The sequence below is a fragment of the Gymnogyps californianus genome, chromosome 1, assembly GCF_018139145.2.
Source record: "Gymnogyps californianus isolate 813 chromosome 1, ASM1813914v2, whole genome shotgun sequence".
Classification (NCBI taxonomy): domain Eukaryota; kingdom Metazoa; phylum Chordata; class Aves; order Accipitriformes; family Cathartidae; genus Gymnogyps; species Gymnogyps californianus.
This window is the reverse complement of record NC_059471.1, coordinates 214,458,029-214,470,214: the sequence shown is the minus strand read 5'-3', so window position 1 is coordinate 214,470,214 and position 12,186 is coordinate 214,458,029. Positions and strand designations below refer to the sequence as shown.

The window sequence follows — 12,186 nt, the reverse complement described above, 5'->3', positions numbered from 1 at the left end:
ACACAAGTGAGGCAAACATCCATTCCTAGGATGGAGGCCTATCATGATGGCAGTAAGGAGATTTCTGTCGTCAATGGAGACCATGCTGATAGAGTACACAAGGATGGGAGGGTGGAAGGTCTTGTGGTTCCCTCATGGAGAGAGCAGGGGAAGATAATTCTTAATAACATATTATTGGTCAATGTGTATAAAAAGGAAAGGCTGGAGAAAGCAGTATTGTGCAGAGGATGACGGACAAAATTAAGAGAGCGTTTGAGCAAACAATGCAAACACAAGCAGCCTTTACAGCACATACCTTCAAGGTGAAGCCACATTAACCGTCCTTTAACTGAGGTGATAGAAGCGACACATATCTCTGCAGGGTTCCTGGGGTTCACTGCCTCCAGCTTCATGTTCTTAGTAAAGCCACGGCTGAAGGATGTCTGAAAGAGTCAAGGACCAACACTGAAGCATGGCACTGCAGCACTGCATGACTTTAATTAGGCTGTCCACTGGGAAGCATAAATTTAGCATGGTTTGCTTTTCACTGGAAGTGCAGGATACACTGAAGAACGCAAAGGCATCCAGATTCAAAATGGAGCTGCCCTGGACACCCATATGAAAAAACAATGATGGCAACAAATCAGGAAGCAATGTATTTCATGGTTTACTCCAATCCCTAACTCCCAGAGACTGGGAGAAGGTTACTCCATACCAGCTCCAAGTATATTTGAATGCTTGCTAGTGATGCATTTGCTGGCCACTCTTGGTGACAAGATACTACACAGAGGGTTCCCAGATCTGCTGTGCTTGAGCATCTCTCACCTTGCTAGAAGAAACTTTCTAAAGCAAATAACCCATCTTGCCTGAGACCAGAGAAACTTCTCCACACATTTAGTTGTCCAGGCTGACTGAGGCTGGAGAAATTTGAGTAACCTATTCAAGTATGTTCTTCTTCATGGAGTATTTTAAGCTCAGTGTACAAGGTCCTTCTCTGCAGGCTTCAGGTACATAAGTTCATTGGTTGCAGGTGGGTGTAGATGAAGCCAGTTGTGTTTACTGCTACGGCATTACCTCTGTACACTTAAATACAGCACCAAAGAAACAGGTCTTTCACAGGTTATCTGAGGCCCCCACTGCCCTCCCACTCTTCTCCAGTGAAGGCAAAGCTAGGCCAGATATTACAGCAATGATCCCCAAATGAGTGGTCATCACCCTAAATAAGGAACACAGGACCAAAACATGGGGTCATGAGCTTGCGAGAATGCAGCATCCCCCATTGTACTAAGAGTTTGGGAGCCTGACGGAACCTGCAGTTCAAATCATTCAGGTACCACTGCTGTAGGCTAATGTAAGCCTTGGCAAACTGCTTCAGTTTGAGGTTGGCCTGGCCATGTGATAGCAGCAGGTTGCTGACCAGTCCCTCCTGCTCCTGCCAGAGCCAGGATGGCTCAGCCCTAACATAACAAACCACAGCTCCTGTTTGTAGTCACTGCAGGTGATCCCAAGTCCAGCGGGATCCCAAGACCCTACAACCCTCTCCAAAACCTTCCCCACAAGCCGAGCCTCAAGCTACTCTTCCCCTACTTTCATCCTTACCCTCTGTCCCTTCCAGTGTCCTCTCTCCCTTCACTTAAGGTCAGTCCCTTCCCAATATTCCCACCACCACTACCCCTGAGAACACACTAATGCAATACCTGTGGCCATGCCATGCCTTCCTTTCCGTGCATTTTCCTCTCCTCTGTCCCACCCGTTCTGCAACACATCAGCTCTGAGTGCTTGCATCTCTCTGTTTGCACACAACAGCACAAAAAGGTTCCCCCTCTTGGCTGAGATTTTTGCTAATAATAATTAGGATGGGTAATAATTGTCACTGACTCAAAATGACACCAATCTCTCATCCAGCAACTGGAAGCCAGACTCAAATTCAACCCTTCTGCTATTTGTACAGCACCTAGCACCATGGGCACTTCACCTTGAACAATCACTGGGAGCTCTTTGTGAGACTAAAAACTTCTGGATTTGGTCTTTTTTTCATCAAGAGGCCTTCCAAGAAAGTGCTGCTAGTCTCAAACATTGCTTGGACCACCACAAGCCTTGCTCAGCGCACAGACCAGCCTCACCCTGTAAAAGCTGCCAATGGCCAGGACTGCAGAAAAGCAGGGTGAATTTGTTTAAATGCCTTTTATGTTGCCTAACAAGGAAACGTCATTTATCATCACACCGGTTCCTTTCATTGCAATTCGGTGCTGGAGGCTAATTTATACAGAATCAATGGCAAAACAGTTAGCTGGGAGTTTATTTTACTAAGCATTTGGTCATGTCAATCCATTTCATAACTGCCTCTCCTTGTTAAATATCCCCCCTGGGGAAACCGTTACAGCATATCCACTTCCAGCACCACGTCTGGCTGCACTAGGTGGAAGATGTGCTTGCAATACAGCTTCTATCAAAGAGCCGCTCACAGCCACGAAACAAATGGACCGACCTGCCAGGGAGGTTGCGCAAGAGACAACAGCGAAATTACATCTCTCTGCAGAGAACTGCGTTAGCGAGAGTGAAAGAATAACAGACACATGTTCACCTGATGAACATTTCCTTAAAAAAAAAAAAAAAAAAGAAAGAAAAAACCATAAACCCAAAACTGCTTAGACCTGATTTAATCTTCGGAGGATATTACGCAGACTATTCTCAAGGTGCCAGTGTTGACAACATAGATATATTACTTGACAAAATGAAAAGAGATATAAAGAAAAGGGAGAGGTGCTTGCAGAAGGGAAGAAATGCGAGAATTGTCCCACCCTATTAGTGCAACGCAGCATTGTCCAGCTTCCCTCAGCGCTTTCAGAAACCTTCGCTTGAAGTCCCTTGAGGCAGAGGGTTTTGCATAGGATGACACAATAAATGGGGCAAAGAAATCCTAGCTCTGATTTGATTCCCAGGTCAAACTCTGTTGATGGTACAGGTCTTCTGAATCTAGCAACAAAAAGTGTTCAAATTCATCCATTCACCATCAAAGGTCTGTTCAAGCCAGGCTGCCCTCGGGCCACCACAAATGAGGAAGGCCACGCAAAAACACGGCTGGTGCCTTGTCAGACCGTCTCCATTCTGCTTTTCATAAACACCCTGTCCCCCAGTCTTGTGACTTCCGAGTACAGTGAAAGGTTATGTAGCTCCTAGAGGAACCTGCTTGTCCACCATTCACAACACCGCTTTATTTTGCAAACCCCTCTGCGCTCATTTTAGGTACCACCACATTTTCAGTTATGGATGGGATCTCAACTTCCATCAGTTGATGGGAGCATGAAGAAGAGCACCAGGTTATTGGAAAAGGCAGAAGGCTACATCTGCCCTTCACCAAGTGATGACTACCTGTTGGATCAAACCACGCCAGACTGTCATTGCCAGAAAACTGCCTGCAAAAGACTGCGTCCAAAGCTCTGAATCTTGATGGCCTCCAGCGTAATGATGTGCTGCTCACTCTCACATCACTCTTGCTGTATCAAGGAAGCACATGAACTGTCCCAAAGACCAGAGCATCCATGCGGGTTAATCACTCTTCTCACATTCTGAGCTCGACAGTTTCAACCTTAGCTTTTAAACGCATTTGGGTTGGTTAAATGTATCCCCCGGGAACCAGAGAAAACACCTAAAACGTGAAAAGTGCCAGATGAATCATGCAGGTTTTTTACCTATTTTATTTTTTTTAATAGCACTGGAATTACTTGTAATGGTCAGTTGAGATCCTTCTTGTGCTAGGTGCTGTACAAAATCAGAAAGGAGATGAGAGCAGGAAATCTAAATGAATCAAATAAAGACAAGAGTAAGATAACATTTTTTCTCTTTTAGGGATGACAACCTGAAACACTTCTCCAGCTTCCTTCCTAAGACAGACTCATGGTGGTCTGAGGGAACCTCCCAAAGCCTTGCCGCAGCTTTTCTGTGCAAGCTATTTTGTTTCACACGGATCGACAGGAGCGATGCAAAGGCAAAAAGAGAACTTACGTTTCTAAAGCACAGGTGAGGCGCTGCCTCCGCTCCACACTGCTTCTGGTAGTCTGCCCAGTCAAAGTCCTGGCCAGAGTAACCTGCAGGATGACAAAACAGAAAGTGCCATCAGCCACCGCTTCACACCAGAGAGAGAGCACGAAATGGGCCCCAAGCAGACGACCGTTTGTGTTTCAGCATCCCATCCCGCCTCAGTGAACTCTGCGGTATCAGCAGGCGAGTTCTCTGGATGCCTGTTTATATACCATGAGAGCCAACGCCAACGCTTCTCCAGCCCCCACTCACACACCTTCTGCATTTCACTTTGAAAACTCCAGGTCTTCATTAAAAAGTAATAAAACGTATTTATTTTCCTGCTTTTCCCTTTCCTGTCAGTATCTCCCAGGCTTCAATAAACCCGTAACTACCGAGAAGTGCTACTGTCCCCAATTTCCACGTGGGGCTAGTCATGGACTTCTTTCTCCTTCCTTTAGCTATCTAAAAGATGGGGTTATGGAGCTGGACATCAAGGGTCCCTCAGCAGTCGACAGGGAGAGGACCAGCACAATCAGAAGCTGATACATCCTCTCTTTCAAAGCATCAGATAAATTCTCCTCTCTCTTCCTTGATATGGATGTACCCTCCATGGCTGACTTTCCAGCAGCTCAGTGTACATGAGCTGAATCCCATCACAGTAAGCATGTTATCCAAGGTGGTATAGAAATCTGGAGCAGAGCAGGAAAATGAACGCAGATTTCCCAGCTCCCAGACTAAAGTCTCAGCAACTAGATGATCCCTTCAGCCTCTGCTTCTAGGAAAAAAAGGGAAGCAACACTGATTTATATAAGCATCTCTCAAACAGTCCCATCCCAGAGAGACAAAACAGACCTCTGCTCATCCATTCTTCTTACCTGGCTATTTAGGCAATAAACTCTTGGGACAGAGAGGGGGGGTTTATTTGCTTTTGGGGTTTGTCTGCCTCTTAGTCTATATTTTTACAGTGCTTGAAACCAATGAGTGCTAATCCTGTCCACGGCCCTGTGACGATACTGTCGATATTCTAATAACATTACTGCAGAACTACTCTCACTGGAAAGTTTCAGGAGTCACCTAAAGGCCAAATTCTTCCCTCAATCTCCCTGCCTGGCATCTCAGCCTGGCCTCATTTCACAGAGCATCTCTTAATGCCTTTTTAATTGATAGTCAAAAAGGGACACTCAAGATCAGACAGGAATGAATCATTCATGATAATGAAAACTGTGACATTTTTTGTAGGCAAGAAAGGACTGGAATACTGAATGGAGTTACCTATCAGTCACCCAGATCCAAAAAAGGAGGTAAAAATTTTGAAAATAAAGTCCCAAGCATCCTGCTAAGATGCAAGTATCTGGGATAAGAGGAACTTCTAATCCTAATGATTGCATACATGACAAATAAATTAATGAGATAAAGCCTTGAGCTAAGATGCCTGTCTCTGTGGGGCATGAAAGTGCATAGTAATTGGAAAGCTAGAAGTAAACATGCACAGGGAAGTAAAAAAGGGCAATTACTTATAGAGAATGTTCATTTTTCATACAAAAAAAAAAATCCTTGCACTGTTTTTTAACAACCAATTTCTGCAACAGTATTTTCTTCCTACTTCTTCTCCATCTCCTTTTTTCTCTCCAGTTATTTACTTGCCAGATACTTTTCAGCTTCATAAAATGAAATGGAAAACAGGAGGAGAAGTGCACATCACTTCGCGTCAGAAGGGAATTCATCTGATCGCATGCAGATGTTTGCGGTGGAGACGCCTTTAGCTGTGCCTGTCACCCTGGGTTCCCTAAAGAGTCAACGGAGAAATAGGCAGATCTAGAGGAGATCTGTCTGTCCTCCTGCAGAAGGAGCAGAACGCCCTGTGAAAGTCCCTCTTACTCTCCACTGACTCCAGAAGAAGCTAGGGTGATGGGCTCAGGTGGGGACAGCCACAGAGTTGGTGTCTACATTAAATCACCTGGGGTCCACCCCAGCTGCCAGAGCACGTTGCCCTCCGGGACTCAAAAACCTGCCCACACCCTGCACGTTCTCTCATCTCCGATTTAAACCCCTCATGGACAGGTTTTGAATCTTAACTGCAAGCTACGCAAAATCTTGGCAGAGTGGATGGAGAAGGCACATTGACAAGGTTTCAGTAAGGTGTAAAAACTTGACTGTGCTGTCACCGCACGACGACCCGTTGGCTTGGCCCTGCACCACTGAAATCGCTGGAAGACCTTCTGCTGTAGACTTCAGCAGGAACAAAACCTGGGAGGGCAGTTAAAGAGTTTGCCATCACTCACTTCAGCAGCCCAACGAGGACGACTCCAGGAGAAGCATACTCAGGAACCGGCTTCAAACGAGCCTGGACCTGTATACGGCCTTTTCATGGAGCATCACGATATAAGCTACCTCCCTTAGCATGAGGAGGTACCACGTACCCAGTACCTCCGTTAGCACATGGCATTCACATTCTGTTATCCTTTAAGGCTCAGCCCAAGTAATAACATTCAAAGCTTTGCTTGCGTGATTCAGCTGCTGCTCCTCAAACATGTAACACCTCATTGTGTTTGCTATCTCTACTCTCAGCATGGAAGAGCCCCGCAGTCTAATCAGAAGCAAATATAATGATACAAATGTACTGGAGGTTTTGGAAGTGGCATTTCCTTAGTAAGCCTTACAACTAGGAGCGCTACTGAAATGTTTCTCCCCCTCTTAATAGCTCATAAAAAGGAACAATGGTTGTTACTCTAAAGGGAAGTGGTCTATAAATCCAGCTCTAATAAATATAAACAGCGCTTGTTCAATGTTTATACACCAGCAGTAAATGGGTATTCATTTTTGGCACTGTATAGGAAAATACTGCTCTCTATTTCTAATAGCAAATGTTTGCGCCTCCTGTTCATGACTCATCTACTGTATGTTTGGCTTCAACAAAGGCCTGATAGGCAAAAAGGCAAGAGAATGGATATCAGACAAATAAAGGACGCTGAACCCAAATACCCCAACCTGGCACACTGTTCTGATGAAATAAACTCAGTTAATTTTAAAATCAGAAAACCTCCTTGTCAACAACAAATTAACCAAAAAAACCCAAGCAAAGAAATACAATACAGCAAAGAAACTCTTTTCATAAAAAGGACTTCTTCCATTATTATCTTTTGCTCCATGAGAACTTCTTGCCTTTCAACAGGGAGAGCCATTTGGGCAACACTAAATATTGCCAACATATTCTCTGTTAAGGGTGATGGTGGTTAGGAAAGCCTGAGTGCCGCAGAAGCAGGAGGCTGGTCAAATCTGTGTGCGAGAAGGGGCAATTCTGGACACTCCAGGGCAGGTAGAGCTGTCCAGTGATTTGGGTGGAAATGGTGGGATTTCCTCCTCCTGCAGATCTGCTCATTGGCAGCCAGCTCACACCACAACCTTCCTCACTTTCGCAGCACTGCAGCCCTCTCATATCAGTCCTGGCTATTTCTTTATCCAAAGCTGGTATTACTCTGCTCAGAGAAAACTGGGTCCCTCAATGGGGGTTTGGATGCTTTTCACTTTCCCTCTGCTTTGTTTTTTTGGTGGTTTGTGGGGTTTTTTATTGTTTTGGTTTGTTTTGTTTTTTTTTTAAAGAAATTATTCTAATGTCTGATTATATTTGTCCTGGTTTCGGCTAGGACAGAGTTAATTTTCTTCCTAGTAGCTGGTATAGCGCTGTGTTTTGGATTTAGTAGGAAAATAATGTTGATAACACACTGATAGTTTTAGTTGTTGCTAAGTAGTGTTTATTCTAAGTCAAGGATTTTTCAGCTTCTCGTGCCCAGCCAGCAAGAAGGAGGGGACACAGCCAGGACAGCTGACCCAAACTGGCCAAAGAGCTATTCCATACCATATGACATCATGCCCAGTATATAAACTGGGGGGAGTTGGCTGGGAGGGGCGGATCGCTGCTGGGGAACTAACTGGGCATCGGTCAACGAGTGGTGAGCAACTGCATTGTGCACCACTTGCTTTGTACAGTTTAATTCTTTTAGTATTACTATTGTCATATTATTATTATCATTATCGTTGTTTTTCATTCCTTTCTGTCCTATTAAACTGTCTTTATCTCAACTCACGAGGTTTTTTTCCTGATTCTCTCCCCCATCCCAGGGGTGGGGGGGCAGTGAGCGAGCGGCTGCGTGGTGCTTAGCTGCCAGCTGGGGTTAAACCACGACAATATTTTAGTGACTCAAAGAGCGTATCTGCCGATGGAAGAGGTTTTTGACACCAAAGGTGCTAAAAGGCAGTTTGGGCATGCAGCCCTCATACACAGTGTAAGAAATACAGCAACGTATAGCATGCATCTATCTGCCGCTTGCTTTATGTCTTTTTAATAGCTTCTCTCCATGATTTCTGATCTGACAGCAGAAAGAAAACTTTATTTTCATCAGCAGAACAAGGGGAGACTTTCTACACTTTCTCAGGAGCCCAGGTGGACCCCAATCACCAGGCATTACACCAGATAACTACTTGCCCCTTAGACTTTACTGGCCAAGTTGAGAAATATCCATATGATGGATGCTACAGCCACTTCTAAAAATGCTGGCATCTAGAAGAGAGTTTGCACGCACTTGACGCATAAAACACCTTCTCAGACAGGCTTTGTACGGACTGGAAATTATTAGGCCATGACCCTGTAAAGAGAAATGTCTGGCTTATGGTCTGCTTTAGTTAATTAGCTGGCCTGGGGGAAGCTGCATGTGAATTTGGGATGGAAAAAAACAAAAAATTCCATTTACTTTCATTTTTAGCAACTTTTCTGGCCAATATCAGTGAGCACTTACACAGGCATTATCACTACACCTGGATTTAAGCAGGATGGAGCTAAAGCATCCAGACAGCACATTTATTTCAGTAAAAGCAACAGTAATCGTGGATGCACCGTATCCAGCTGCACGCACAGGACTCCAGGACTTTGGTGGGAATTTCAAATTACATGTGCTGAAGAGACGCTCTGGATATACATAAGAGGACTCTGAATCTGGTAGGGAATAACTCTTCACTTCCCTGGGTTTGGCAGCAGCATGCTTTTTCCAAAATTAAGACAAATCTGCATGTGCAAAACTTAGTGGGGTTGGTTTTTTTTTTTTTTTTGAAGGCATTTCTTTTTCTCGTGAGCAACACCAATTTTTGGCAAAGGGTCAACATCCTGGCCAGCTTCAAAAATCTAAAATTCCAGAGAACCAACACATTTTGCAAGCGAAGAAATATTGCTAGGGCACCGCAGGTGGTTGTCTGAAATTGCAAGTAATTAACTGCACTCCTACAAAGTTGGGAAATAGCACGGTTGGAGGCTGTTTCTCCTGGCGCTGACCTGAACACTGCTCGCAATTTGCCCTCGCCTGGGATTTTTTTGAGACAGCTAAGGAAATGCCTACACGCTCCTGGGCAGGCAGCTGTGAGTTTAGTTTAGACATTTAGATTTAGGAGCTTTGCTTGGCCTCGGCGTTGTACCAAGGTGGATACTATAGGGAGATGCCTGGTTTGCCTCTAGTATGATATGACTTTTAATGCCCCTTTCGCTCTCTACACGTACAAAGCATCGCTAAGATGCATTTCACAGGAATTCACTAGGCTTTGCTGCAGCCTGCTTCAGACTACAAAGCACACGGACATCAATCCACCAGCGAGACATGTTTGCAGAGATGTTCACGGGCTGGTATGAGCCAGAACAGCCTCAGTGACTCAAGAGAGCTACTCTGGCTTGAGATACTTAGGGTGATGCTCTGCAGTGAACATCATCACAGGTTTAAAGGCAATAGTAACAAGCAAACTTCCTTCAGAGGAAACCTGCAAATCACCGAGAAGGAATACGAACCCTTGGGAGGTGTGAGATTGACTCCGTTTTTAAGGCACCACTGTATTGGCAAGATCCCTAAGGAATCCGCATGGCAAAGCATTGAGATTTTGCTGGGTTCAGGTCTCAAGTCATCAATGGTCACTTGTAAATAATGATTGTTAAAAACCTAAGGGGTGAAAAAGAAGAAAACAAAATCAGAAGTTAAATTTGCTGTAACTTTAGGTAACATGGAAAGCTGAAACAGCCAGGCCCTGGAATCAAACTACTCCTGAAAATAACCCGCTCTCACCTCTCACTTTTCATCAAAGTGTTTCTACCAAAGAGAACAAAGCCTGAGTTTTAGAGATGGGTAAACTGAGGCAACGGAAGTGCTGGGGTTCGGGGTCACTCAGTGTGCCCATAGCTGAGCAGGGACTGGAGGCGATCCTGGAGACCCCACAGCCTTCCTCTCTCTTGCCTTTGAGAGTGTGGATTAAATACCCAGCTACCACCTCCACCCAGCTGTTTTATTTCAAAAGGTTTCCCAGATGTGCAGGGAAAATATATATGCATGGAGGGGAGACAGAGATAAAAGAGAGATCTCTTTTTTTTGCATGGAATTGGTAGATGGACATGCTCATCCCCATTGGATCTAAGTGCATACAGCCAGCTGATGATGCTTGTGGGAAAGAAACAATTCATTAATTAGGAATATCCATGGATTTTAAACATATTTCTTAATGTGTTCTCCAGCCAATTAAGTACCACTCTTGAGTTTTCCTAAATGTGGTGGAAATCAGTAAGGGGTTCCTAATCAGGCTCTTTTCATCCCTCCTTTCTAGGAGCTCACCTTGGTCACTGATGCAGGACAGATATGAAACGGCTCCCTCATATTCACCGCCTCCAGCTTCATCCCCACAGTGAAGAAGTGGTTTCGCAAATCAGCATGGTCCTACGGGAAGAGATGGGGAAGAGGAACACGTGCTATGCCAGTGTCGTCCACCAAGGAGGGGCCAATACATTTGAAAATCTATTTGAAATGTGTCCGTGTGGATTTTGTCACTTAGCTGATACCAGATTGACCTCCACCTCCAACTGGGTGTTCCTGGTCCTATGTTCTTTTCATGCCAACACAACCACAGAAAGAGAGGGGACAGCCTCACTCCTAGAGGACGGGTCTGTAGGACCAAGCCCATCATATCTAAAGCATGTCCGTCCATTTCATCAGCAGCATCTAACTTGAACTTGGCCAACAAGGAGATTGTGCTCACCAAAATGAGGACCTGTCTGAGAAATGGCTACTTGAAAATCTCCCCTGGGCAGAGCCTCTTCACCTCTGACAGCCAGTACCATCTGAGAACAACTAAAGGTCCAGAGGTGTCAGGACTCAACCTGACATCCCCCAGGACAATGCACAACATGGATGCAAATAGCTCAGGATGGCTCTGATTTATCCTGATGGATGTCCAGCTCCTGCAGGCACCAAAATAAGGACCTGAGCTGGTCTCCATGTGCTGCAAGATGGAGAGGTCTTTTCTCCAGCCAGGAGACAAAAGGTGGACTAAGGCCCAGACAATGAACTCAGACTCAAAATGTGGGCAACAAGAGAACATGCTGGTGGGAAAACATGCAACTGTGTTCAAGTACATGCCCATCGCAACACTTTCACCCGGGATCAAACCTGGCTGCACCCAGAGGGCTCCACACAGCAGCTTTGGGGATGGCAGCGGGATGCAGTCCTGAAACTCAGAAGCAACCCAGGTTCAACTCCCTGATTCACCACCAGTTTAGTGTTTAACTTCTATCAAATTACTCCATCCCTCGTGACCCCGGTCTAATAGGCATACAAGTTGGCATCCTAATTCCAGAGTAATGATCATATTCTGTGTTCATTCAATAAAAATGTCCTACAGTATTTCTAAACCATCTGTGCATTAGCCAATACAAGCATAAAAAGAGATGATGTTATATTTAACGCACACATACAGACGACTCCAAAATACATGCAGAAAGCTCGCTATCTAATAAGTGGTTAGCAATGTCATTCCTATCTACATTCATTGCTACATGTTGTATTCTTGTTCTAAAACGATTTTCCATTGATCTGAAGTTGTATGTCATTGTGCTTTCTTTTCCCAAGAACTGTCTTCACTTGTAGACTTAACAACTTCTATTCTGGGATCTTACATTCCTGGTGCCATTAGAGATGAGGATTTTCACAAGCTCCAACCACAGCTAAATGAATCGTTGTTTTCATCTTACCATCCTGCAATCTTACGGAACCTTTTCTGTGAGAACCAAAAAGCAGTCAAAAAAAAAAAAATCATAATGCATTTAGTCTCACAGCAGAAGTATACACTGATGGGGAAACTGAGGAAGATTTAGCAATAATGGCC

General features: G+C 44.7%; 1 protein-coding gene across 1 annotated transcript in view; it reads right to left on the bottom strand.

Moving 5' to 3' along the window:
* SFMBT2 (Scm like with four mbt domains 2) overlaps positions 1 to 12,186 on the bottom strand; it is a 102,047-nt gene that overhangs the window by 31,499 nt on the left and 58,362 nt on the right. The window contains exons 7-10 of the mRNA XM_050906264.1: positions 10,641 to 10,742; positions 9,830 to 9,977; positions 3,985 to 4,067; positions 296 to 422 (exon numbers count right to left, since the gene is read on the bottom strand). Of these exons, the coding sequence (XP_050762221.1) occupies positions 296 to 422; positions 3,985 to 4,067; positions 9,830 to 9,977; positions 10,641 to 10,742 (460 nt within the window). The remainder of the gene's footprint in view (positions 1 to 295; positions 423 to 3,984; positions 4,068 to 9,829; positions 9,978 to 10,640; positions 10,743 to 12,186) is intronic.